This window comes from Phyllobates terribilis, unplaced genomic scaffold (assembly GCF_046119375.1).
Source record: "Phyllobates terribilis strain yellow unplaced genomic scaffold, ASM4611937v1 Scaffold_11__3_contigs__length_659146591, whole genome shotgun sequence".
NCBI classification, from domain to species: Eukaryota; Metazoa; Chordata; class Amphibia; order Anura; family Dendrobatidae; genus Phyllobates; species Phyllobates terribilis.
This window is the reverse complement of record NW_027362771.1, coordinates 348,628,908-348,656,627: the sequence shown is the minus strand read 5'-3', so window position 1 is coordinate 348,656,627 and position 27,720 is coordinate 348,628,908. Positions and strand designations below refer to the sequence as shown.

At 46.5% G+C, this 27,720-nt stretch overlaps 2 protein-coding genes across 5 annotated transcripts in view; one reads left to right on the top strand and one right to left on the bottom strand.

The window, feature by feature from the left end:
- LOC141166305 (long-chain fatty acid transport protein 2-like) overlaps positions 1 to 27,720 on the bottom strand; it is a 228,447-nt gene that overhangs the window by 178,276 nt on the left and 22,451 nt on the right. For 2 of the 3 annotated variants that reach the window (XM_073652865.1, XM_073652867.1), the window contains exon 2: positions 432 to 910. In XM_073652865.1, the coding sequence (XP_073508966.1) occupies positions 432 to 909 (478 nt within the window). In that variant the 5' untranslated portion in view covers position 910. Of the gene's footprint in view, positions 1 to 431; positions 911 to 990; positions 1,010 to 27,720 lie in introns of those variants that run through there. The other variant, XM_073652864.1, reaches the window with a different exon arrangement.
- HYKK (hydroxylysine kinase) overlaps positions 22,656 to 27,720 on the top strand; it is a 46,450-nt gene continuing 41,385 nt past the window's right edge. The window contains exon 1 of one of the 2 annotated variants that reach the window (XM_073652868.1): positions 22,656 to 22,941. The gene's annotated coding sequence lies outside the window, so the exon portion shown is untranslated. Of the gene's footprint in view, positions 22,942 to 22,970; positions 23,081 to 27,720 lie in introns of those variants that run through there. The other variant, XM_073652869.1, reaches the window with a different exon arrangement.

Below are 27,720 nucleotides of genomic sequence, written 5' to 3'. Positions count from 1 at the left end.
TTGATTGGCTGCAGTCGTGACCTGTCGACAACACTGCAGCCAATCACCCGACACCAGAGCAACAGCAGAGAGGCAGATCTGACTCCGCAGAGTGTAAGTAAAGCTCAATTTGTTATTTTTCATATCAGTAAGCCTGTGGACAATAGATAGGTGTAGGAGGATAACCCCATTAAACAATAAATTATATACCCCAAAATGATACTTTTGAAATTTATAACTCAAACAGCAAAAATATGACAACTTGGACAGAAAAATAAAAAGGTTTTGGTTCTTGTAATGTATTGGTAGAAAGACTAAATATAAAAATAAAACAAAATAGCTTTTTTCCTAAAGAACCAAAATAGGCAATTCCTAAAAAATACTGGAAATATATAAACACCAAACATAGTACAATTGTAACAGACAATGTATAGACAATGTATACGTCTCACCTGGAGCTGCAATCAGAATTTTAGCCCCACTGCACTGAAAGCAATGAAGAAAGGATTTTGTTCGTATGTTGTAGTTTAGACAAGCCATTGGCCACCCTAGTTTGGCTAGTGCTAACCAAAGCCAGATATATGCAGGTTCATTAGCCATATAGACGGCAACACAATTGTCACTTTTCTTATTTCCATACTGGCGTAAGGCCCATGCTGCTTGATTGCTTTTCAGATCTATGTCCTTGTACGAATAGGCCTGATCTTCGTATAAAATAAATGTCTTGTGAGGTCTTGTGGACACGTGCTGTAAAAAAACATCCAACACTCCAGGCGCAGAACGGTTCTGCACTGACGTTTCCATCTTCTTGAAATAATACATCATTTTTAAGAAGAACTTTAAGTCTTCCCACAGGTATACCGAGAATATCTTCCGAATTATATATACCCCTATAGGGAGTAAGCTGACTATCACCAGCATGAGATACATCCTGCAAAAGTAAGAGCAAAAGATTATCTTACTGCAAACTCATCAATGGATTTAAATATGGAACGAGTTTTCAGATCTTACATATCTTGTACTTTGTCCTCCAGTTCAACCAGTATTATCAAAGACCTATGGTTCAAGTCATACTAGTAACTGAAAATGTTTTCAATAATTAACCAAGCAAAAATGTGAAAAAAAGTTATTTTCTAAATAATTATAAAACTCTGTAGCTTCGTGGCCTGAATCAGTGTCAGACTGGGACTGAAATTCTGTGTACGTGTGTAATATAATTGTGCACTTGTGGATTTTGGCTGATCAGTACCACAAAAAAAGAAAGTGACCAGTATAATCATCACTCTGTGACTGATCAAAATCCAGTATACCAAGACCAATATTACCATAAATATCATTATACAAGTGACAAATAATACCACCCCATCACGACAACTTATTAGTACCACATAGTGACCAAATGATACCACCATTAATACCATAATTACCCATCAATAATACCAACATTTACAAAATCCACAATACCAGGATAGAAAACATCTCTTATATTGCAGTATTCATAATAAATAATACTTTCAGACAGAGGTGTACAGATTACGTTACTGTTATGGGGCCCGACAGTTGGGCGGACCCGGTGCCAGTCACCCTACATTTTTCATCACTACTCAGCTACAGCCTTCTGAGCTTGCATTGTGTGTATGCATAAGGTGTCAAAGGTCAGTAGCTGTGAGCAAGCTGCTCCATGTCGCCTTTGCACATTACAGGAAAATTGTGTCCCAGTCCCAATGTGCTGTCGTGTGTGTGTGGGGGGGTGTCACACTCATTTTTAGGCCTCCAGCCTCCGCTATGTTCTCTTTTTCCAGAGGTATATAGTGCCCTTTGCCGGTCAGCACTGACCCCAGTCATACTAGGTTGGGACCCCGGAACTGAGAGGTCAAATTCTTTTGGCCCATAGGCCAACACAAGAACGACTGCCCAACAGTCCATGGGCATGTTCCAACTCCTCATACACAGTATTTAAGTTTTACAAGTTCTCACCGGTCAAGCACCCAAAGCCTAGTTTCACATGAATCACTATCCTGCGCATTACTTAGATTAGCTGGTCATCTTGGTTAGGACCGTAGAACTCATGTCTGTCAAGGGGATACCGCAACAGAGAGGGGTCAGAAGATCCCGGCATCTGGTTACACGAACCCCTGCACTAATTAGAACTGCGTCACCATCCTATAAGCAGTGCAGGTTTTTCCTTGCTATGTTATTGCAAGGGTTAATCAGTTCTGTTTGTCTCCTGGAGTTCTCCATCCTGAATTGTTTCAGCTGTTCTGTGTTGGCCACTCTCCTCTGGTATATATACTCACAACTGGCACTTGGGAGTTGCCTGTGATAGTTTACCACTACCTGATTTGGAGTTGAATGAGAAGTTCAGTGTTTGGAGCAGGCATTTGGAGTGTTTATCAGAAGATTGCTGCATGGAGTTGTTTTGTGTGTTTTTAGACCTATCTGCTTCAATTTGGTTTGTCCCACCTATTCCTCTCATAATTCCCACTCTATTGTTTTGTGAGTGTATTTGTTAGATTGTAGTTTTCTTTTATCCCTGTCTGTTTCCCCCTGTCTGTCTAGTTTGTGTTATCCTATACACTTTTGTCCCACACTTCCCTGGGTGGGGGTGGGAACAGATAAGAGTTTATAGGAGCACAGTTTTATACGAGACCCCGGCATCTCCACCATCTGGGGTAATCCGGGCGACAGGGTTAGCCTACCGTTCCCCTAGCTCTAGGGACTGGGCAGGTGCCCATTGTCCCTTGCAACTACATGACTATATCCATTCAAGTCTAAGGTACTTTTAAATCATCGAACCTTAGGCCCGCAAAACAATGGCCCATCAGTCCATGGGCATAGTCCATTATCTTCAACTCGGCTAGGACATCGGGTCATCCATTCCCCCTCCCCAAACATTCGTCCTTGAAACAAGGACACAGTTCATAAAGTCCTGACCTTGCTGGAACATTGGGTTGTCCGTTTCCTCCCTTCCCCTTTTGTGAACAAAAGTCCCTTTAATTACACAGTGTTGCCTTTGTGTCTGGCTTGCCATTCTTTGGGGAAAAGTTCGTGGAGAAGTGAAGGGCAGAGTCCATAAGAGCAATGTGCACAATCCATAATGAGAAAAGGGTTTGAAACCCTTTAGCAGTTGGAGGGGGAGACACAAAAACTCCTCAGTGGTTCTGGCTAACACTGGGAATCCCGGTCGATGTTGTGTCTTCTGCCCACAGAAATGCTCAACTGTTCCTCCTCTTTTTTTCACCATGCACCGAGCACAACTTACAGAGCCAACCCTTTACTTCCAGTCACCATTTTTGGATAATGCGACCGTTCTTATACCCACGTTTCCTTGGCGCCAGACTTCCCCATGTATGTGGGGGAATAAGGACATGCAGACCATGGCCAGAGTACCTGGCGCTTCTGTCAGGCCAGAGGCCCTTATACTTGTTGTGGAAGACATGGTTCTGGAAACTGTCTCTCCACTACTCTTGCAAGAACGTTCCACTGGGCACAGGGGTATAGGACTCGGGGGTGTAGGAGCTCTTGCAGTGGGCATCTCCTGCAGTGGTTGGGTGGCCACATGATGGTTCACTTCCTCCGGTTGCGCCACCTGAGGGTTCTCTTCTGGCCACACAAGGGTCACCGCTTCCGCTTACCACCCCTGCTGCCTGTCCTCGTTTATGAAGCGAATGCAGTCCCCTTGTTGCAAAATGGACCTGGAACCGGCACTTACATACACTTGGCTACCGGTCAACCCTCCTGGACGAAGCCGTACCCTTTGCACCATCAAAGTACCGCACGCACCGACTTGTCATCCGGTCACAGACCTCTCCACCTCCGGGGCGCTCCAGCTGGGCCCTTATCCACTTCTCCCACCTTTTCTTCCCTTTGATAACTCTCGCCACCCACTTGGTCTTAGGGGGTCCAGGGCTGGGGCTTCTTCCATATACATTTGTGGTGAGAGGATGGGAGCTGTTTCTTGGACCGGTACATCTTTAGGGGCTTGTGTACTCACTGGCCGGGATGCAGATAGAGCCTTCGGCCACTCTGCCCTGCCATAGGGCCTTGGCCACACTGACACGGCCCCCTCCACTTTGGGATCCGGCTCTGGTCTCAGGACCTCTGCTGGGACCTTAGGTTCAATCAGCCCATTCGGTTTCACCTCCTTCTCTATCTGGGCCATACTCTGCTGCCTGTCTGACCATCCCGGTCCATCTCGGTCCATCATGTGATGCCATAGAACTAGCCATCTCTCTCTACAGGGAACCCGTAGCGCTCCATATCTTCCTGCTTCTTCTCCTCGTTCAGCAACAATGGCGCCGGCCCACTCTGCCGGGGGTTTACTTCTCTGCTGCTCCGCCTGTTCCTGGGATGGAGCTACTTTCGGCTCACCTGCCCGTTTCTAGAGAGTCTCAGCTCACTCTCCATTGGCTCACTTCAATGGGCATGGTTTCTTTTTATTCCACCATGCCCGTTGGGACCTGGTACCGCTCACTACTGGCCGACCTCTCCAGATAGGCCTCTTCCAAGGCCGGATGGATTTTCGCGCTCTTCTGATCTGCCAATGCCCACAATGGGCAGAGCTTCCTCTGCCTCGTGCGCCACCACCCGCCCTCTTGGGCTTAGCTGCCATTGCCATTTTTATTTTCAGAGAAACCTTCCCTGCATCCATCAAGTTTTCTTGATGCATGATTCTATCCTACCGACTATGCCAAATGTAAGGTGCTGGAGGGCGGTTGCCGTGGGCGAGCTGTTGCTAAATTTCACGCTGGCACTTTACAGGAAAATTATGTCCCAGTCCTCTGCCTCGTGCGCCACCACCCGCCCTCTTGGGCTTAGCTGCCATTGCCATTTTTATTTTCAGAGAAACCTTCCCCGCATCCATCAAGTTTTCTTGATGCATGATTCTATCCTACCGACTATGCCAAATGTAAGGTGCTGGAGGGCGGTTGCCGTGGGCGAGCTGTTGCTAAATTTCACCCTGGCACTTTACAGGAAAATCGTGTCCCAGTCCTAATTTTCTGTGATGTGTGTTGTGTGTCACATTCACTTGTAGGTCGCCGGTCTCCGCTGTCTTCAGGCCTCCATCTACAGGAGGCACCGCACATAAATCAGGGGACACCCAGTTAGTTTTAACACATACGTTTACTGGACAGTTCAAGTTCATCAGATTGTAACACACAGTATAGGGCACAACACTTCTTACTTCTTGTTTCCTTATTACACTACATTTTCAGCATTATTATCTGTTCCTCCTGGACTATCTGTACATCTACTGGTTCCATCAGCCCCATGGATTTCCCGTCCAGTTCCGCAGTACACCCAGGATCCATTACCTTCCCTACACGCGGTTCCATGTCCATATCCCCTGTACGCCAAAGGATATGTCAATCTTCATAGTACCTGTACCGTGCCTTGCGCTCCGGACGTTGCAGGAATGTCTGCAGCGAATTTAAGTAAGGCATCCCACTGCCATGAACGATAGATTCTTGCTTTCGCTATCAGGTTGGGACCTCGGAACTGAGAGTTCAAGTACTTTGGGTCCATGGGCCAATACAATTATTTACAAAACGTTGTTGGTGTCTTCAGGGGCAGGAACATGACCATAAAGTCTACCACTCTTACATGTGGACGTATGGCCTTTAGGGAGAGGGATGAGGGGAGAGTGGGGGAAATGTGCATCCAGCTATTTACAGGAGAGAGATGGAATAATGTGCATGCCGCTATTTACAGTGGAGAGACAGTATAATGTGCTTTCAGCTATTTACAGCGGTGAGAGGGGATAACTCGCATCCAGCTATTTACAGGAGAGAGAGGGGTTAATCTGAATCCAACTATTTATAGGGGAGAGAGGGGATAATGTACATCTAGCTATTTACAGTGAAGAGAGGGGATAATCTGCATCCAGCTATTTATAGAGGAGAGAGGGGATAATGTACATCCAGCTATTTACAGGGGAGAGAGGGGATAATGTGCATCCATCTACCGTATTTTTCGGACTATAAGACGCACCAGACCATAAAACGCACCTAGGTTTTAAAGGAGGAAAATAGAAAAAAAAATTAAGCAAAAAATGTGGTCATGATGCCCTGTTGGGAGGGGGTCTGCTGCTGTCGCTGTTGTAGGGGTAATGCCCCCAATTCTGTTAATATCCCCCATCCTGGTATATATGGCCCCCTTCTTCCTGTTATACGTAGCACTCATTCCCATCATGATATGCATGGCACCCCAAACCACCATCCTGGTATGTATGGCACCCCAATACCCCATCCTGGTATGCATGCCCCCCCCTCATCCCTCTTCCTGGTATGTATGGCACCCTTCATCCTGGTATGTATGCCCCCCCTCACACCCATCCTGGTACGTATGGCACCTTCATCCCTTTTCCTGGTACGTATGGTACCTTCATTCCTCTTCCTGGTATGTATGGCACTCTTGATCCCTGTATATATGGCCCCCCTCATCCTGGTTTGTATGGCACTCTTCATCCCTGCATGTATGGCCACCCTCTTCCCTCTAGGTATGGCCCCCCTCATCCATCTTCCTGGTATGTATGGCACCCTTTATCCCTGCATGTATGGCCCCCCTCATCCTGGTATGCTTGGTGCAAAGCATACCAGGATGAGGGGGGCCATACAAATAGGGATGAAGGGTGCCATACAGTGCCTGGTTTTCTCCACACATACAGTGCCTGGTTTTCTCCACACATACAGCTTAGAATTATCACCATAAAGTTCTATCTTCGTCTCATCAGACCAGAGAATCTTATTTCTCATAGTCTGGGAGTCCTTCATGTGTTTTTGAGCAAACTCTATGCAGGCTTTCATATGTCGTTGTTACGGGTCCGGGAGGTGGAACCTCTGTGCAGCGGTGCAAGGAGGGACCCAGAGGGGCGTAACTAAGTATCAACTCGGACCGACCCTGGTCATACGGCGGCTAACGACTCCGTGACCAGGGAGGGACCGAGCAGAGGGACCAGGTACTACTCTGGGGACGACCTTGTAAGGGAGCAGGTGACTCCCACGGTACAGATGGCAGGGACTGACCGGAATTGCAGATGGGCACAACAGGCAGGCTGGCGGGCAGAAGCCTCCAGGTAGGCTATCAGGTAGACACGGCAAGTGACGGCAGGAGTCTCTATTAAGGCTGGCAGGTGGTCAAGGCAAGTGACGGCAGGAGTCTAGGTAGGCTGGCAGGTGGTCACGGCAAGCAACGGTAGGAACCTCCGGGTAGGCTCGACAGGTGGTCACGGCAAGTGACGGCGGGTGCTTCCAGGTAAGCGGGCTGGCAAGCACGGCAGGTAACAGGCAGGTGCTTCCAGGTAAGCGGGCTGGCAGGCACGGCAGGTAACAGACAGGTAACAGGCAGGTAACAGGCAGGACTAGTCAGGCTAGCAGTGGGACCTGAGGGCTGAAGCATAGGTAAGTATACTGTGTGACAACTGTTGCTCGGGCACCTCCATTTTGGAGGAGGTGCCTTATATATGGGAGGTCCTCCGGCAATTGGCCGGGGACTCCTTAAGACAGGGCGCGCAGCCTCTTTAAGAGAGTGGGAGCGCGCGCGCTCCCTAAGCACAATGCCCGGGAAGCTGCGCGCGGCGGCAGCAGGAAGAGGAGCGCTGGAGGACGCCGAGTGGGGAGCGCGCGGAGCGAGGAGGTGAGAGGTACGGCGTCTCTGCCTGGCAGGGGGCAGAGACGCTGATGCTACAGTACCCCCCCCTTTACGCCCCCTCTTTTTTAGGCCAGAAAGAAATTTTTCAAGGAGAAGCGGGCATGAATGTTCTCCCTGGGTTCCCAAGTTCTCTCCTCTGGGCCAAACCCCTTCCAATCCACCAGAAAAAAGGTTTTTCCTCTTACCCTCTTGGTGGCCTGAATGTTCTCTACCTCAAAAACGTCCTCAGCGGAAACATGAGCAGGGGGAGTACCTGGATTGCTGAAAAAAGAATTAAACACAACTGGTTTGAGGAGAGATACATGGAAGGAGTTGGGAATCCTTAAGGTGGCCGGGAGTTTTAACTTGTAGGCCACTGGGTTGACTTGTTTGAGAACTTCAAATGGACCGATGAACTGAGGACCCAACTTGTCAGAGGGTATTTTGAGTCAGACATGATTGGAAGACAGCGAGACTTTATCTCCCAGGCGGAATTGAGGCAGATCCAGATGTCTCTTGTCAGCATGTTTCTTCATCCGCTCGGAGGACTGAAGAAGTGCGGACCTAGTATTTTCCCAAATGGTGGAGAATTCGCTGACAAGAGCCTCCGCGGCAGGGTTGTCCACAGAAGCGGAGATGGGAAACGGAATCCGGAGAAGTTGACCGTAGACCATGAAGAATGGGGCTTTAGAAGTAGATTCGCTCTCATGGTTGTTGTAGGAGAATTCGGCCCATGGTAGGAGCTCCACCCAATCGGTATGGTGAGCATTAACAAAGTGCCGGGGGTAGCTGGTAAGGATTTGGTTAATACGCTCCACTTGGCCATTGGACTGTGGATGGTAGGTGCAGGAAAAATCCAGGATGACATCCAGTAGCTTACAGGTAGCTCTCCAGAAATGTGAGGTGAACTGAACCCCTCGATCCGACACAATGTGGAGGGGTAGGCCATGGAGACGGAAGATATGATGGAAGAAATCCTTGGCCAGCTCCGATGCAGATGGGAGACCAGGCAGAGGGATGAAGTGGGCCATCTTAGAGAAGCGGTCGGCGACCACCCAAATGACTGTACAACCAGCAGAAACAGGGAGATCAGTAATAAAGTCCATGGCAATGTGCTGCCACGGGGCAGCAGGTACGGGAAGAGGCAGGAGGCGACCGGCTGGAAGATGTCTGGGAACTTTGTTGCGGGCACAGGGCGAACAGGCCGAGACGAAGTCTACCACATCCTTGCGCAGGGTAGGCCACCAGTAATGCCGGGTAATGAGTAGGAAGGTTTTCTTTTGGCCAGCATGGTAGGCTAGTTTAGATGAATGACCCCAGTGAAGAACCCTCTCACGATCTGGTACCGCTACAAACGTCTTACCGGGTGGAAGACGAGTCAGATCCAAGGGGGCCACGTTCATCACTTTGGAGGGGTCGATGATGTGCATAGGCTCCTCCTCGTGATCGGAGGACAGGAAGGATCGGAACAAGGCGTCGGCTTTGACATTCTTGTCCGCCGGGCGGAAGTGTAGGACGAAGTCGAAGCAGGCGAAGAACAAAGACCACCGGGCCTGACGCAGATTGAGTCTTCGGGCATTCTGGAGATATGCCAGGTTTTTGTGATCTGTATAAATGATCACCGGGTATAGAGCCCCTTCAAGTAGGTAACGCCACTCCTCCAGCGCCAATTTAATGGCTAACAGTTCTCGGTCTCCTATAGAGTAGTTGCGCTCAGACGAGGAGAAGAGTTTGGAGAAGAAGCCGCAGGTTACCATTCCCCCGGAAGAAGACTTTTGGGTGAGCACCGCTCCGGCTCTGGAGGAGGAAGCATCAACCTCCAGGTAGAACTGTTTGTTGCAGTCCGGACGGTGCAGCACTGGGGCAGAGGAGAAGGCTTGCTTTAAGGAAAGGAAGGCCTCCTCAGCTTCGGGCGACCATTCCTTAGGATTTTCTCCCTTATGGTGAGCGCAGATATGGGAGCAGTCCGGGAAGAGAAGTGCGGGATGAAGAGACGATAGTAGTTGGCGAAGCCCAGGAATCGCTGAATCGCCTTCAACCCCTCCGGACGGGGCCACTTTAGGACAGCAGAGAGCTTCTCAGGATCCATTCGTAGGCCTGTCTGGGAGATAACATAGCCCAGGAAAGGGAGAGAGGTCTGCTCGAAGAGCATAGAGGTGATTTTGCCTGAGCCTAAGGACCTGACGAACATCCCTCCGGTGTGTGGGAAGATCCAGAGAGAAGACCAAGATATCGTCCAGGTACACCACCATGCAAGAGTAAAGAAGATCACGGAAGATGTCGTTGACCAATTCTTGGAAGACGGCAGGAGCATTGCAGAGACCGAAGGGCATCACACGGTATTCATAGTGACCGTCCCGGCTATTGAATGCCGTCTTCCACTCGTCTCCTTGATGGATTCGGACCAGGTTATACGCCCCACATAGATCTAGCTTGGTAAAGATCCTAGCTCCCTTAATACGGTCAAACAACTCGGAGATGAGTGGCTGGGGGTATTTGTTCTTTACCATGATTTGGTTGAGTCCTCTATAGTCAATACAGGGGCGTAATGAACCATCTTTCTTCTTGACGAAGAAGAATCCGGCTCCAGCCGGGGAGGTAGATTTCCAGATGAATCCTGTGGCCAGATTCTCCTCGATGTACTCCGACATGGCCCGGGTTTCGGCCGACGACAACGGGTAAATACGTTCACGAGGTGGAGTGGCGCCGGGTACCAGGTTGATTGGGCAATCATATGGCCTATGAGGTGGCAGTGCCTCTGCTTCCTTTTTACCGAAGACATCTGCATAGGACCAGTAAGGTGCCGATAGACCGGGTAAATTAGCCGGGGTAGGTGGGCGACGAGCCGGGCGAACCGGAACCACGCAGGTCCTATGGCAATCCTGTCCCCACCGGAGTACTTCACCAGATTGCCAGTTCAGCACGGGTTCATGTGTCTGGAGCCAGGGTAGACCTAGCAATAGGGAGTGAGAGAGTCCGGACAGCACGTGGAAGGAGGACTTCTCAGAGTGCAGCATTCCCACCTGCAGGGTTATGGGTTCAGTGACGAGCAGGATGGTCACCGGAAGGAGTCTTCCATCCACGGAGGAGACTGACAATGGTTCAGCCAAAGGTTTGGTGGGAATCCGGTATCTCTCTACCAGGGACTGGGAAATGAGGTTTCCAGCAGCTCCAGAATCCAGGTGAGCAATTTCAAAGTGACGGTTCTCTCCCCAGGAGATAGAGACAGACAAAGTCAGGGACGGAGAGGGCTTACTTTTGCCTAGGACGACCTCTCCGAGCGGTCCTAGACACTGGAGTTTCCCGGTTTCTCCGGGCAGGAACGGATGAAGTGCTCCTTACTGCCACAATAGAAACAGCTCCCCTTGGCTCTGCGTGATTCTTGGCGAGATTTGACAATCTTGGTCTGGTCGATCTGCATAGGTTAGGGCGAGTGCGCCCGGGGAGTGACTGGTTGAGAGGCAGGTCTCTGGAAAGTAGGAGCAAGGCGAGGAAACTTTCTCTCCCAGGTAGTCTCTTTGGTACGTTCTTGGAACCGGATGTCAATCCGGGTAGCTAGTGACACCAGGTCATCCAGGGTGGTAGGAATGTCCCGACCGGCTAACTTGTCCTTAATCCGACTGGAAAGACCCTCCCAGAAGACGGACACCAGAGCCTCGTTATCCCAGGCAAGCTCAGAAGCGAGGGTACGGAACCGTATGGCATATTGGCCCACGGTGAGACTCTCTTGGCGGAGACGTAGCAGAGCGGAGGCTGAAGTGGATTTTCGTCCTGGCTCATCGTAGACTTTCCGGAAAGCAGCGAGGAAAGACGATAGGTCGGACACCAGGGGGTCCTCTCTCTCCCACAGGGGATTTAGCCATGCCAGTGCTTCCCCAGTGAGATGGGACATGATGAATGCCACCTTGGCCCGGTCGGAGATGAACTGATGTGCCAAGAGTTCAAAGTGCAGGGTGCACTGGTTTATGAAACCCCGAACTAGAGCGGGGTCGCCTCCAAAACGAGGAGGTGCAGAAAGCTGGGGGCCTGGGTTGGATGCCGTGGTATTGGTGGGCAGCGGCGCTGCTGGAGCGGGCGTTTCTCGACTTGGGGCGGACACAGGTGGTACAGACAGCGTGTCCAGGTGAGTGTTGACAGACCGCAGGTAGGTCAGGATGGTTTCCTGTTGGGATCTCTGATGAGAAACCTCCTGGTACAGGTCAGCAAGCGAAGGGGCCTGGGGGCCACCGGGTTCCATGGCCCGAGCAAACTGTTACGGGTCCGGGAGGTGGAACCTCTGTGCTGCGGTGCAAGGAGGGACCCAGAGGGGCGTAACTAAGTATGAACTCGGACCGACCCTTGTCGTACGGCGGCTAACGACTCCGTGACCAGGGAGGGACCGAGCAGAGGGACCAGGTGCTACTCTGGGGACGACCTTGTAAGGGAGCAGGTGACTCCCACGGTACAGATGGCAGGGACTGACCGGAATTGCAGATGGGCACAGCAGGCAAGCTGGCGGGCAGAAGCCTCCAGGTAGGCTATCAGGTAGACACGGCAAGTGACGGCAGGAGTCTCTAGGAAGGCTGGCAGGTGGTCACGGCAAGTGACGGCAGGAGTCTCTAGGTAGGCTGGCAGGTGGTCACGGCAAGCGACGGTAGGAGCCTCCGGGTAGGCTCGGCAGGTGGTCACGGAAAGTGACGGCGGGTGCTTCCAGGTAAGCGGGCTGGCAGGCACGGCAGGTAACAGGCAGGTAACAGGCAGGTGCTTCCAGGTAAGCGGGCTGGCAGGCACGGCAGGTAACAGGCAGGTAACAGGCAGATGCTTCCAGGTAAGTGGGCTGGCAGGCACGGCAGGTAACAGACAGGTAACAGGCAGGTAACAGGCAGGACTAGTCAGGCTAGCAATGGGACCTGAGGGCTGAAGCATAGGTAAGTATACTGTGCGACAACTGTTGCTCGGGCACCTCCATTTTGGAGGAGGTGCCTTATATATGGGAGGTCCTCTGGCAATTGGCCGGGAACTCCTTAGGACGGCGCGCGTGGCCCCTTTAAGAGAGAGGGAGCACGCGCACGCCCTAAGCACAGTGCCCGGGATGCTGCGCGCGCCAACAGCAGCAGGAAGAGGAGAGCTGGAGGACGCCGAGCGGGGAGCGCGGGGAGCGAGGAGGTGAGAGGGACGGCGTCTCTGCCTGGCAGGGGGCAAAGACGCCGATGCTACAGTCGTGCACTGAGGAGAGGCTTCCGTCAGGCCACATTGCCATAAAAGCCTGACTGGTGGAGGGCTGCAGTGATAGTTGACTTTGTGGAACTTTCTCCCGTCTCCCTACTGCACCTCTGGAGCTCAGCAACAGTGATCTTGGGGTTCTTCTTTACCTCTCTCACCAAGGGTCTTCTACCACGATTGCTCAGTTTGGCTGAACGGCCAGGTCTAGGAAGACTTCTGGTGGTCCCAAACTTCTTCCATTTAAGGATTGTGGAGGCCACCGTGCTCTTAGGAACCTTGAGTAATGCAGAAATTCTTTTGTAACCTTGGTCAGATCTGTGCCTTGCCACAATTCTGTCTCTGATCTCCTTGGGCAGTTCCTTTGAGCTCATGATTCTCATTTGATCTGACATGCAATGTGAGCTGTGAGGTCTTATATAGACAGTTGTGTGCCTTTCCAAATCAAGTCCTATCAGTTTAATTAAACACATCTGGACTCCAATGAAGGACTAGAACCATCTCAAGGATGATCACAAGCAAATGGACTGCATGTAACTTAAATTTGAGTGTCTGAGCAAAGGATCTGAATACTTCAGTTTTTCTTTTTTAATAAATTTGCAAAAATTTCTACATTTCTGTTTTTTTCAGTCAAGATGGGGTGCAGAGTGTACTTTAATGAGAAAAAAATGAACTTTTTAGAATTTACCAAATGGCTGCAATGAAGCAAAGAGTGAAAAATGTAAATGGGTTTGAATACTTTCTGTACCCACTGTACAGGGATGAAGGGTACCATACATACCAGGAGCCGCGCGGCAAGAACAGTGTGCCGGCTATTAAAGAAAATGAATATTCACTGCTCCCCATGCCCATGGGCATGGGAAGCAGTGAATATTCATTTTCATTAGTAGCGGGCACAGTGTAGGCAGCAGCAGAGGGCTCCTGCCTCCTGTGCCTCGCTATTTATGTGTATTGGACTGTAAGACGCACCCCCCACTTTCCTCCAAAATTTTGGAGGAAAAAAGTGTGTCTTGTAGTCCAAAAAATAAGGTATTTACAGGGGAGAGAGGGGATAACATGCATCCAGCTATTTACAGGGGAGAGACGGGATAAGGTGCATCGAGTTATTTCAGGGGAGAGAGGGAATAATGTGCATCCAGCTATTAACAAGGGATAGCAGGGATAATGTGCACCAACTATATACAGGGGGTATGGTGGTGATAATGTGCAGCCAGTAATTTACAAAGGGATTCGAAGGAAGATAATGTGCATCCTGGAATTTACAGGGGGTTAGGGAGGGGGATAATGTGCATTCAGCTATTTACAGGGGTGAGGGGAGATAATGTGCATTCAGCTATTTATAGGGGGAGAGGGATAATGTATATATCTAAACATGACTCTGCAAAATGTTATATACAAACACCTTAGGCTGATTGCTTTTCCAGCACCCTCCATATGTTTCCCCAACTCTATACAAACTTCATACAGCTTTAAATATCCATAGTATCCTAGACAGTAATAATGCCCCCTGGTTCCCCACACAATAAAAATGCACCTCTATGTGCTTCCATACAACACAGTTTTAGTGCCCCCTCTCTGCCTCCATATAGTAATAGTGTACCCTCTGTGTCTCCATGTGGTAACATTCTGCCACCAATGTACATAGGTGAGAAGTGTCTGAGGAATGTGAGCACGGCTCTGTGTACAAGCAATGGCACATTGTGTTACTCGCTATCCTTTCCTCCTATACTTGACCAGCTGCACATGGTAAACCCGGGAAGGATGATGTAGTGATGAACATTAACATATTTTATTCACAGTACCTTGTGAGATAAAGTAAGATGTCAGGGAATATGAAGGGATAAAGATGAGGTAGAACATGGAAGATGGAGGATAGGGAATATAGGTAACAGGAGAATCCTCTCCTCAGTCCTGATGCACGTGCTGCCAAGATGGCACTGATCACAAGAAAGGATATGAGGAAACAAGATAGGAGTAGTTGCAGAGAGAGAGGCATTATGGGAGATCACAACTATAATACATGAACAACATATTATAACAATGGCCCGTAGATGGCAGCAAAGGGCAACAAACACTGTTAATCATCATATCTATATGTGATAAATGAATGAATTAAGACATATAACATTAGGCTAATGTCCCTGTAATGGCTGAATGCCGATGAAGACAATTAGCTGAACGGTACAGGTAATATTGCCCCATTTAGTGACAGAACTCCCTCCATGCCTTCATATAGTAATCATGCCCCCATTGTGTCTCCATATAGTAATAATTTGTGGCTCTATATATTAATAGTGCACCCCTCCCCCTTAAATCCTTCCATGCCTTGCCACTTAATAATTTTCACGCAGCTTACTCTAGTGGGCTTTGGGTTCAAGACTGGCATATGACATGATGGTCTTGATAAACTCCCCACATTCTCTGTTTCTCCAGTTACTAGTTGCCATTTTTGAAAAAGTGACAGTAGAAAGGACAAAGCTACATTAGTAGTGGTCTTAATTAAACAATATCTGTAAGACCCCAAACTCAATTAAAGCTTATCAAATAATTATATAGAGGATTTAGTCCCTATTAAAATCAGCACCAAACTATACAATTTTTCTCTCACTTGTGCTGAAAATTATCTTTAGTCATTATGCAAATGAAAGTGCTTGATGCAACCTCGGGGCGATCAAGTGGTTATTGCACCATTCCACACCTCAATTACATTTCCTCACTGGCTCCCACTATCTATATTCACTCACGTGCCTAGAGCAAGCATTGCCTGAACAGAAAATTCCACTCCGACCATACTCAATGTCGATGTAGGAGCTGAGCGGATAAAGAGAAATGAAGAACCACATTACCAGGTCATTTCTACTGCATAATGAATACTGTAAAAACAAAACCCCCGAAACAATGATGGAATTGTGTGTTTTTTCACAGTTTTAACACACTAGGATTTTTTTCAATACATTGTATGGTAAAACGAACAATTCATCCGGCAAAAAACAAGTTCTCATATGTCAACGGAAAAATAAAAAAAATTAAAGCTCTTAGAAGAGGGAGAGGAAAAAAAAGAATGTGAAAACATAGAAACTTGCCCTGTCATGAAGATGTTTAATATCAGGATTATTCGGTCATTCTACTTGTAAAGCAATAGTGGAATTCATATACAGTATTCATTAAAGTACCACTACAGTGTTTGTTTTTTTCAGAGCAGGAGTGGCGCTTTAGGTGTAAGTCACCTGCCCCCAGTCATATACTCACCCACTGGTGTCTTTCCTGGTTTTCAGCACCACTCCGGTCCCACGGCGCCATCTTGTGAGCACAGCTTTCGACAGCCGTAAGTCAGAAGCTCCGCTCAGAGCTGTCAATACAAGTCAGTGAGAGCCAAAACGAGGCTCTCATAGACGTGTATTGAAAAGTGACCTCCGGCACACTCCAGCAGTATCTGGAGCGCACCGACAGGTCACTTTTCACAGGAGATAGACCTGAGCGGCGGGGAAACCGATGAAGATAGTGGAAGGTGAGTATATGACAGGGGCAGGGGACTTACATTTAAAGCACTGCTTTAATCATTGTGCTGCCATACTGTGTACAGTATGTATTGTGACAAAGTCGCTGATAGTGTGTCGGAAGGGAGATATGTTTCACTGAGGCTGTTAGCCTCAGTGATCTGAAACATGGAAGCTTCTCTTGCACATTAGGTGCAGAGAGGGCTAACGGCCCAAGTTTACAAGGGCATGTTTTTAGTGGATAGCGAAGTGCAGGGAGGGACGCCATCCACCATGTCTCCAATCTAGGGAGTGGTCTGTGCTTTAAATAGACAGCCTTTACACTCAGGTGTTGTTCAGTGTCTAGAGAAACCTGCTTCAGAGAGAAGCTCGCATGTGCTGTGCTGAACCATGTGTGCCTAATTCTGAGTGGCCTCTGAACAAATGGACTGTAGCCTGTGATGTCGCTGTTACTACTTTGCCTACCCTGCCTGCAGTGTGGACTATCAGCCCTGTGAGGGGCCACAGTCTTGTCCCGTGATCATTAATGGGGTACTGGTGGCAGGACTCCTGGACTCGGGGTGCTTGGTGACTCTCATAAGGGCCATGCTCCCACACCAGTTGATCCCCGGGAAAAACGTGGGTGTGCGGTGCATTCATGGGGACCCCAAGGATTACCCTATTGCCAGAGTGACTATACACACTGACTGTGGAGCTGAGTCCCATGAGGTTGGGGTAGTCAAGGATCTGTTTTACCCGGTGATAATAGGGTGGGACTTCAGACTGTTCTGGGACTTGTGGTGGAAAGCGAGGGTGCCAAGTGTCTCGACCGGGAGCAGGTTACACCATGATGCATCACCATCACAGTCAGAGACAGATGAGTACCCCCTGTGTGTCCTTGAGGGTGACAAAGATGAGATAGTGACCCCGGAGGTTCCGAATTTGGGTGTGTCTTGGGGGAACTTTGGTACTGCACAGATGCGGGATCTTACTTTGAAGTATGCCTTTGACAATGTATCCGTAACCAATGGGGTTACTGAAGAGAGGGGGGCTGACGCCAGGTTCCCATATTTCTCACTCAATGGGTAACTTCTTTATCGGGTCACTAACCCAAAAGGGGAAGTGATAGAACAGTTGGTGGTGCCGGGACCCTACAGATGTAAAGTGTTAGATCTGGCCCATTCTCACATCTTAGATCGGCATCCAAGGGTAGACAAGACTCGGGAGCGGGTCCTACAGAGGTTCTACTGGTCTGGATGTCACCGTGAAATTGTGAACTACTGTAGGTCCTGGGCCACCTGTTAGCTAACGGCTCCCGTATTCTATTTCCGGAGCCCCCTAGTATAGTTACCTATCATAGAGGTCCCATTTGATCGGATTGCCATGGACCTTGTCGGGCCCCTGGTGAAGTCCGCTTGGGGGCACCAATACATCCTCGTAGTATTGGACTATGCAACTCGGTATCCGGAAGCGGTACCATTGAGAAATTCCTCCGCCAGAAGTATCGCCAGAGAGCTGGTGCATATTTTCTCCCGGACGAGTCTGCCAAAGGAGATTCTGACAGACCAGGGAACTCCTTTTATGTTGAACTGGCAGAGAGATTCAACAAGACCTTGAAGTCGATGTTGAAGAAGGTCGTGGAGAAGGATGGGCGAGACTGGGATTGCCTACTGCCGTACAAGCTGTTCTCCATTAGGGAATTTCCCGAGAGCTCTACGGGGTTCTCACCATTTGAGCTACTATGCGGACGACACCCTCGGGGACTTCGGAACATAGCCAAGGAGACCTAGGAAATAGAGGTTACACCTCACCGAAGCATCATCGAGCATGTGGCCCAGATGCAGGACCGGATAGAGAGGGTGATTCATATCACGAAAAAGAGACTTCTACACGCACAAGAAGCCCAGGCGAGGGTCTACAATTGGGCCACAAGGCTGAGACAATTCAGTCCGGGAGACCGGGTGTTAGCGTTAGTACCCACGGTTGAGAATAAGTTTCTGGCTAAATGGCAAGGGCCATACAAGATGGTCGAGAAACTGAGTGAAGTTAATTACAAAGTCCACCAGCCGGGTAGAAGAAAGCCATACCAAATCTACCACATCAACTTGCTTAAGCAATGGCGTGACAGGGAACCGGTGGAAGCTATGTGTTTAGTGGCCAATCCTGAATCCAGGGTCGAGGACGTCACAGTGGCAGAGACACTATCATAACCCAAAAACAACAGTGCTGAGAGCTCCTGCAGAGAAACCGAGACCAGTTCTCAGAATTGCCTGGATTACGCAAGTTGTGGAGCATGAGATATTGACCGAACCGCATGTACGGGTGAACCAGAGACCGTATCGAATTCCTGAAGCCCGCTGCAAGGTGATCTCCAAGGAGGTGAGGAGAATGTTGAGCCTGGGCATTATTGAGGAGTCTAAGAGCATCTGGTCCAGCCTTATTGCTCTTGTACCCAAGCCGGACGGGGAATGGCGCTTCTGTAACAAATACAGGAAGCTAAATGAAGTGTCCAAGTTTGAAGCCTACCCTATGCCCCGGGTTGATTAACTTATTAAGAGGCTGGGGCCTGCCAGGTACACCACTACCCTGGACCTGACCAAAGGGTACTGGCAAATTCCCGGGTGCCAAGGAGAAAACAGCCTTCTCTACCCCCGTCAGGTGTTTTCAATACACTAGGATGCCGTTGGGACTACAGGTAGCCCCAGCTACCTTCCAAAGGGCCATGGACCGGATCCTAGGCTTACATAAGAAATACCTAGATGACATCGTGATTTTCAGCCCAGATTGGGGAACCCACCTACAGTAGGTCCAGGCAGTACTGGATGCCTTTAGAAATGCCTGGTTTACCATAAACCCAAGGAAATGCGCTATAGGAAGAGAAGAGGCGAAATACTTGGGCTACATTGTTGGAAGGGGCGAAATAAAACCGCAAATGAACAAGGTGGAGGCAATCCAGAATTGCCCGCAACCGGCCTCCAAGAAACAGGTATGGGCCTTTCTGGGAATCGTGGGCTATTATCAGCGATTTTTCAGAAATTTCGCCTCAATAGCGGCACCCCTAACCGACCTACTTAGAGGTACGAAGACGGCGATGGCCAAGTGGTCTTCTGAGGCGGAGATCGCGTTCCAAGAACTGAAGCGCACCCTGTGTAACCAGCCGGTCTTGATAGCGCCTGACTTCCATAAAGAGCTTGTGCTCCAGACGGATGCTTCAGCCATTGGCATAGGAGCTGTCTAACCCAAAGAGGTAAATGCGAAAAGAACTATGCAATTGTGGAAAAGTAGTGCCTTGCTGTCAAGTGTTCAGTTGATACCATTAGATACTACCTGTTAGGCTGCAAATTCAGACTGGTCTCAGACCATGCTCCCCTAAGATGAATGAGGGAAAGGATGGGGAAAAATGCCTGAGTGACCAGGTGGTTCATGGCCCCTAGGACTTTAGTTTTTTGGTGGAGCACAGGCCCGGGAAATTACATGCTAATGCAGATGCCCTGTCTAGAATTCCCTGTCTATCGAGTGAAGGTGCCAAAACTTTGGGCTTTGGGCAGAGGGGGGAATATGTGACTAAGTCACTGGTAGGGTGTCGAAAGGGAGATATGTTTCACTGAGGCTGTTAGTCTCAGTGATGCGAAACATGGAAGTTTCTCCTGCACTTTATGTGCAAAGAAGGTTAATGGCCCAGGTTTACAGGGGCATGTTTTTAGGGGATGGCGAAGTGCAGGGTGGGACGCCATCCACCATGTTTCCAATCCAGGGAGTGGTCTGGGCTTAAATAGCCAGCCTTTACACTCAGGTCTTGTTCAGTGTCTGGAGAAACCTGCTCCAGAGAGGAGCTCACATGTGCTGTGCTGGTCCGTGTGTGACTAATCCTGAGTGGCCAGACTCCAGCCGATTTATGGACTGTGTTACATCTTTGCATTTTGTCTTGCCGTTATGCCAAATGGGCCGTGTTAACTTTATGGACTCTAGGGTGATTTATGATGTTTAATAAATCAACCCGAAACTTGCATATAGCCAAGCTTTACCACAGTATATACATACGTGTACCACCACATTAGTTTAATACTAGAGGTGTCTCGTCATTATTTTATGTTTTTTAGTTTTGTGCATTGAGGGTTGTGAACCATTCCCAGTCTTCCTCCAAGTTTTAATTAGCGCTTAACCTGGATCCTTCCTCTTCCCCAGTTTACTTGAAGCCTGGTTAGGCACATATGTCTTGACTTGTAGGACTGACTTATCAAAGCATTTTCAACAGAATTCTGGTGTAAATTGCTTTGAATAGCCACAAAAATCAAAGCTTTTGGCATTTTCATATCAGTTTCTCACAGCTCCACCAAAATGTGTGGTGTGACTCCACAGCTGGTCTGATTCGTCATGAGCTCAGGCATTCCCTACCCCAGAAATGTTATTCCAGTCATGGACTGGAGTAATATTTCTAGTGTGGCACAAGGAGGCACATGCCACTCGTCAAACGCTCCCAATTCACTAACAGGCTTGTGCTTCTTAATGAATCAGAAGCATCTGACTCCAACACACCCCCTCATCAAGACTTGTGAGAAAATCACCCGTCTTGATTAATCGGGGTCATAAAGAGGTGAGACACTAGAATTAGGGTCCATCCAATGAGGTCTCCTTGTCACTGGTGGGTGGCTTATACACTTTTTGATTTAAAAAATGTTATCTACGTAACTCACATTTTTCAAGTGTATAGCAATAGTGAAATTCATGAATTTATTAATCGCAATGTGCTGATACATTTTGTTAGTATATACAGTTATTCTGACATTGATTTTCACAGTAATTATACCTGTCAAGTCTAACAAATCTATTGATTAGTAACCACAATTTATATTGTGAAATAGTCTAATTTACCGTAATTAATGCATAGACCGTTATACATGGACTGTCTGCGGGTCTCATGACCCAAACTTGACAGACTCATATGTGTTTATGAGGCTGTCAAGTTAAGTTTAGGAGACCCGCAGACAGTCCATGCGTCACGATCGGTGTTCTGTGTGGATGCAACATAATAGTCAACATTCTGCCATATTATTTATGAATCGTGACCGAATTCTATAATACTAATATTACAACATGAAATATACCCCCAACTTCCTTTACCTGTGTGTTCAGGGAAGCAAAACATCAAGGATTGACATTTATCTACTCTGCACGTAAGGCTGTGTTCACACTGAGTTTTTTGGAGTGAGTCTTCTCCAAAATTCTCAAAAAGTGCTTCAAAAACTTTTGGAAAACTTTTCCAATTAATTTTTATGGGAAATCCACTTTGCTGTTCATATAAGGAGCTTTTTTTTATTGTAGATTCTTTTTTTTTTCTTTTTACTGAAGTAGAAGTTTTGAAAAATGCCTGGGGAAAAAAGAAAGTGCAATGATACTGAAGGAAACCTCTCAAAACAAGGCACTTTCCAAACAATAGCCTGCAAAGAAAGCTCTAGGAAAAAAACTTGCTCAGTGAAAATTGGTATGAGCATGAACCGCAATGCACAGACTGACTGCAGCTCTCTTAACCCAAGTGTGACAGTCTCATAGAAATATACGAAGCGGTCACGCTCCAGTTGGGGGCCCCGTAGCCAGTCCGTGATTGAACCAAGATCCATGGACATCTGAATGAGCCCTTAGGCTACGTTCCCATGATGTGTACTTAGGGCATTTTTAATGTTGCAGATTTTCTGCAGTTTTTTTTTTTTTTTTGCACCGATTAGCTAAATTAGGTTACTTGTGTTTTTTTCACTGCATTTTTTTTTACATGAATTTTTATCAGATTATTTTTCAGCTGTTCATGTTTTTCACGGATAGCACTCATACCTATGACGGTCTATGGGGCTGTTCACGTCACATTTTTTCTCATGCAAAATCGCAGAGAATGTCTGATAGTCATCTGAGTGTCAGATCAAAATTGGCAATGCAAGTCTATGGATCAGTGAAAAAATCTGGCAGCATTCGGATGCCATCCATCTGATGTCCATTTTTCACTGACAGATAGGAGAAGGTGGGGAAACTTTTTCTTTTTTCATCAGTGAAAATAACTGATGAAAATCAATTGACTGCTGCGCCCTAGGTTGGCCTTATGGGAAATCTGCCCCTAAAGTGACTGCAGATTTTTATCCGAAGACCTGACAATCCCTTTAATTATATCTCGTATCCAGTCTATGTTGTTTTATCAATCTGATATCTATCTGAAAATATTAGGACAAAACTCACTTGCATATTTTAGGAAATACATTTGGTAATGGCTGATTTGTTCTCTGGTAGAATACATCTGTTTGTGCGTGGGGATAATGCCTGACCGCTTAGTGTGTTAATATCCAGAGGAATGTGCTGGATGGTATATGTGCTTTCTCAGGGAGGTTTGGCCTAAAGTTAAAGTCTAGTAGTGTTTCCTTCTTTGTCCAGTATACAGCGTTCAATTCTGCCGTATTGCTTGTAGGGAATCTGCAGCTGTTCTGCTTAAAGGGTTTTTTTTTTGGACAAGAACTCTTTTGTTATTGGATGCATGTAAGGCTCCGGCCCCCTACATCCAGCCACACACTTCTCCGCCGCAGACCCTCTGAATGTTTCCTTTTCAAGTCCTCGGAAAACTGTTTTTAATGTGTTTTTTTCCAGGCAGAGCGACTGACATTAAGCACTGACATTCCAGGTATTGTGTCTTATTACTATTCTAGGATTTTATAACATGGCACAAGAATTATCTGGTTAAACATTTACTGTAATTCCCCTTCCCTGCCCTGAATGTTCTTGGACATTGACATTCATTGACTGCTTTAACACTTGTTGTGGTAAGGCCTTTAGTTTTCACTACAGTCTTAATGAATGCATGATGTTTTGGCTTGTTGGCTACATTTTATGTGATTTGCACAAATATATATGTTGCATTTAGTATTATTGGTTAGCAATAAGTGACTGTGCACACAGCGTGACATGCACGCTAAGTGGTTTTGGACTTTGTGTAGCTGGAATAAATTCAGTAATAAGAAACTAAAGAAAAGAAGGATATAACAGGCACATAATTTCCAACAAGATTTATTCTGTATCTCTGAAAAGATGGGGGTTACTCACCGAATTGCAATAATCTCAGAAGGGGGTAAAAAGTGGTGGTATAGCGCAGTGAAAAGCAGTAAACTGTTGGAGATATAGCTCACATTAGGCCATATGTATGGCATTCTTATATATCTCCCCAGCCAGAAACTAACCCCGGTATGTCACTACCCGGTATGTCATTACCCGGTAATTTCCAGTTAGGAAGATATATAAGAATTCCAGACATATGGCCTAGTGTGCGCTATATCTCTAGCAGTTTACTGCTTTTCACAGCGCTATACCATCACTTTTTACCCCCATCTGAGAGGATTTCAATCCGGTGAGTAACCCCCATATTGTAGATATATTTTACCAAGGACTTCATTTCCTTTTTTCCTTTTTTTCTGTATTCTCATTGATTTCAGTGATTTATGCTATATTAAACCACAGGAGGTGGCTCACAATAGTTGTTTCAATGACTTCCCGATTAACTTTCTATATACATCTTTCATGATGAATTTAATATTATATGATATATAACGTATATAAGGATTAATTATTAGGGTATTGCCTATTATTGGATTAAAATAATACACTATTAATTTCCTAAATAAATAATGTAAGATAATTAATCATGTAAAAATATTTCTCTTTTTTCAGAGATACAGAATGAATCTTGTTGGAAATTAATATTATACTATGCATATCATGAAGAATTTCTGATTTATTGGTATATGATTGTATTTATTTTTGTTTGTGTTATAACATTTGAAAAAGGCCCAGATACATAGGGCCGAAACATCAGGTAAATTTTGGATTCCTTTATGAAACAATAAAAAGGAACTTGTTTTATCTGCATATTTTTGAGTGCCGAATATTTTGTATAATCAATATACGGAGTGAAACCCTTATTCGTGCACCGCCTCCAGAGTGCCATATATCCTAATTATTTTTAGATGATTAAAAAAAATGTAATTTTTAAAAAAGCGCTGTAGGTGGCATGCATGTCAAATGTGCATGCCACCTACAGCGCTTTTTTATACATGACATTTTTTGTTAATAAACTTTAGTTTTTAATCTACTTCTCTGGAATTAGTGCTGGATACACCCTTTTTTGCTGCTATCTTTCTAGACACAATATGTTCACATATCTCATACGTTTTTAGGGAGCTTTATGTAGACAGATTTTAATACATAACACAGGTTTTATTTCAATGTCCTAGAATAGATTTGTGCCAAGGCATGCATTGTTTGATTAAACAGTTTCTTTTTGCTTTTACTAAACTGTAGTTAGCGGCTAGGCCGATGTGATTTACACTGGATTCCTTCAGTTACATAACTACTTCCTGTGCCCTGTACTTCAGTACTTAGCAGTGCAGCTTGTAGATGGCCAGCTGAGAACTTGCTACAATGTATCCAGTGTGTACTCTGGGCTTGTATACATTTCACCTACATTGATACATGGTTGCAAACTAATAGGACAGAGATTTGTTCAACTCATGTATTTTATCCCATTCAGGAATGCAAACTCTGGAGCTATAAGGTTAGGTCGGAGTCTCTGACATCAGGGTGGGAACATTCTTGTTTGTGTTCAAACAGGAAATGTGTTTGTCGGTGATTGAGCAATAGACATACACACTACTTATACGGATTTGGTACTGTGTATTCTACACTTTCTGACATTATACTGTACAGTCATGGCCAAAAGTTTTGAGAATGACACTAAAATTATATTTTCACATGATCTGCTGGCCTCTGGTTTTTATTAGTGTTTGTCTGATGTTTATATCACATACAGAAATATAATTGCAATCATATTATGAGCACCAATAGGTTATATTGACAGTTAGAATGAGTTAATGCAGCAAGTCAATATTTGCAGTGTTGCCCCTTCTTCTTCAAGACCTCTGTAATTCTCCCTGGCATGCTCTCAATCAACTTTTGGACCAAATCCTGACTGATAGCAGTCCATTCTTGCATAATCAATGCTTGCATTTTGCCAGAATTTGTTGGTTTTTGTTTGTCCATCCGTCTCTAGATGATTGACCACAAGTTCTCAATGGGATTAAGATCTGGGGAGTTTCCAGGCCATGGACCCAAAATCTCTATGTTTTGTTCCATGAGCCATTTAGTTATCACCTTTGCTTTATGGCAAGGTGCTCCATCATGCTGGAAAAGGCATTGTTGGGCGCCAAGCTGCTCTTGGACGGTTGGGAGAAGTTGCTCTTGGAGGACATTCTGGTACCATTCTTTATTCATGGCTGTGTTTTTAGGCAAGACTGTGAGTGAGCCGATTCCCTTGGCTGAGAAGCAACCCCACACATGAATGGTTTCAGGATGCTTTACAGTTGGCATGAGACAAGACTGGTGGTAGCGCTCACCTCTTCTTCTCCGAATAAGCTGTTTTCCAGATGTCCCAAACAATCGAAAAGGGGATTCATCAGAGAAAATAACTTTGCCCCAGTCCTCAGCAGTCCACTCCCTGTACCTTTTGCAGAATATCAGTCGGTCCCTGATGTGTTTTCTGGAGAGAAGTGGCTTCTTTGCTGCCCTCCTTGAAACCAGCCCTTGCTCAAAGAGTCTCCGCCTCACAGTGCGTGCAGAAGCACTCACACCAGCCTGCTGCCATTCCTGAGCAAGCTCGGCACTGCTGGTAGTCCGATCCTGCAGCTGAAACAGTTTTAAGATACAGTCCTGGCGCTTGCTGGTCTTTCTTGGGCGCCCTGGAGCCTTTTTGACAACAATGGAAGCTCTCTCCTTGAAGTTCTTGATGATGCGATAGATTGTTGACTGAGGTGCAATCTTTGTAGCTGCGATACTCTTCCCTGTTAGGCCATTTTTGTGCAGTGCAATGATGGCTGCACGTGTTTCTTTAGAGATAACCATGGTTAACTGAAGAGAAACAATGATACCAAGAACCAGCCTCCTTTTAAAGTGTCCAGTGATGTCATTCTTACTTAATCATGACTGATTGTTTGCCAGCCCTGTCTTCATCAACACCCACACCTGTGTTAATGGATGAATCACTAAAACGATGTTAGCAGCTCCTTTTAAGGCAGGACTGCAATTATGTTGAAATGTGTTTTGGGGGTTAAAGTTCATTTTCTGGGCAAATATTGACTTTGCAAGCACAGTAATTTCTGTTAAGCTGATCACTCTTTGACATTCAGGAGTATATGCAAATTGCCATTACAAAAAATGAAGCAGTAAACTTTGGAAAAATTACTATTTGTCTCATTCTCAATACTTTTGGCCATGACTGTATATGGTCATTAGTGATGAGCGAGCGCTACAATGCTCGAGTGCTCTGTACTTGAGTCGAGCAGGTCGGACACTCGGATGGGCTCGACTTGAGTAACGAGTATAATGGAGGTCAATGGGAAATGCGATAATTTTTCCAGAAAACCCTAACAGGAGGGCTGGGGGGGTGTGGGCAGGAAAATCACTGAAATGGATGGAAACAGCGCTCAAGTGGAATAGGAAAAGCAAGGAAAAGGCAGCTGGACGCATGTCTGAATCCCAGGTCGCTGCTAGGAACAATGTTGTCAGAGTATCACGCTACTTTTACAGACTGACAATAAAACATAAAAAACCGAAGAGAAATGGATTTTACAAGAGAAAATGTTAGGAATCATTCTTTCCTATATAAAGATTTGTATATTAGGCAAAATGAAAAAGGAAAAAAAAAATATACCTCCTCCACCCCTTAATAGCCAGGTACAGGACCTACTAGGGACTGTGTAGTCTTTTGTCAGCATTATTATATGTACTGTTTACCATTATACCATATTGTCTGCTCACCTCTACCTGTTTAATCTCATATTGGTTGTTTAGGGATATACAGATTTTAAGTGATATAATGAAATATATGTTTTTCAGGAGGTTTATTTTTTGTCTTTAAGCTGTATTGGAGCACCTACTTGTACCATTATTTTATGTTAGTTATAATGGTAGGAAAATAACAAAGAATATTAGAAAGTTGATTACATTTTCAAAATGATCTTAATGGATTCATGTACATAAATAAAAACAAGTTTCAGTTAACCAGGGTTAAATATATCTATAAATCTGACTATATAGGAGAACATTGCTATATTATACTTACAACTTTCTTATGGAGCCAATTCCCATTCAGCTTTGCAATTTGATGGTTGATCTGCAGTGTCAGTGAGTCATTTAGACCTGGTTCAGATGTCCATATCAAAACTTGTGCCTTTCACATCTGCACATTGAGGATGCGCCTCACTCCATGAGCAGCTCAGCCTGCTTGCCAGCATAGCGGACGAGTGCAGTAACTGCCTGTTATTGACATGCACTAGCCTGGTCCGTAAATTGGACTACACTAGGACATGCTGCGATTTCTTTTCACACACACCATCAGTGAAAGGTTGTTGGTGTG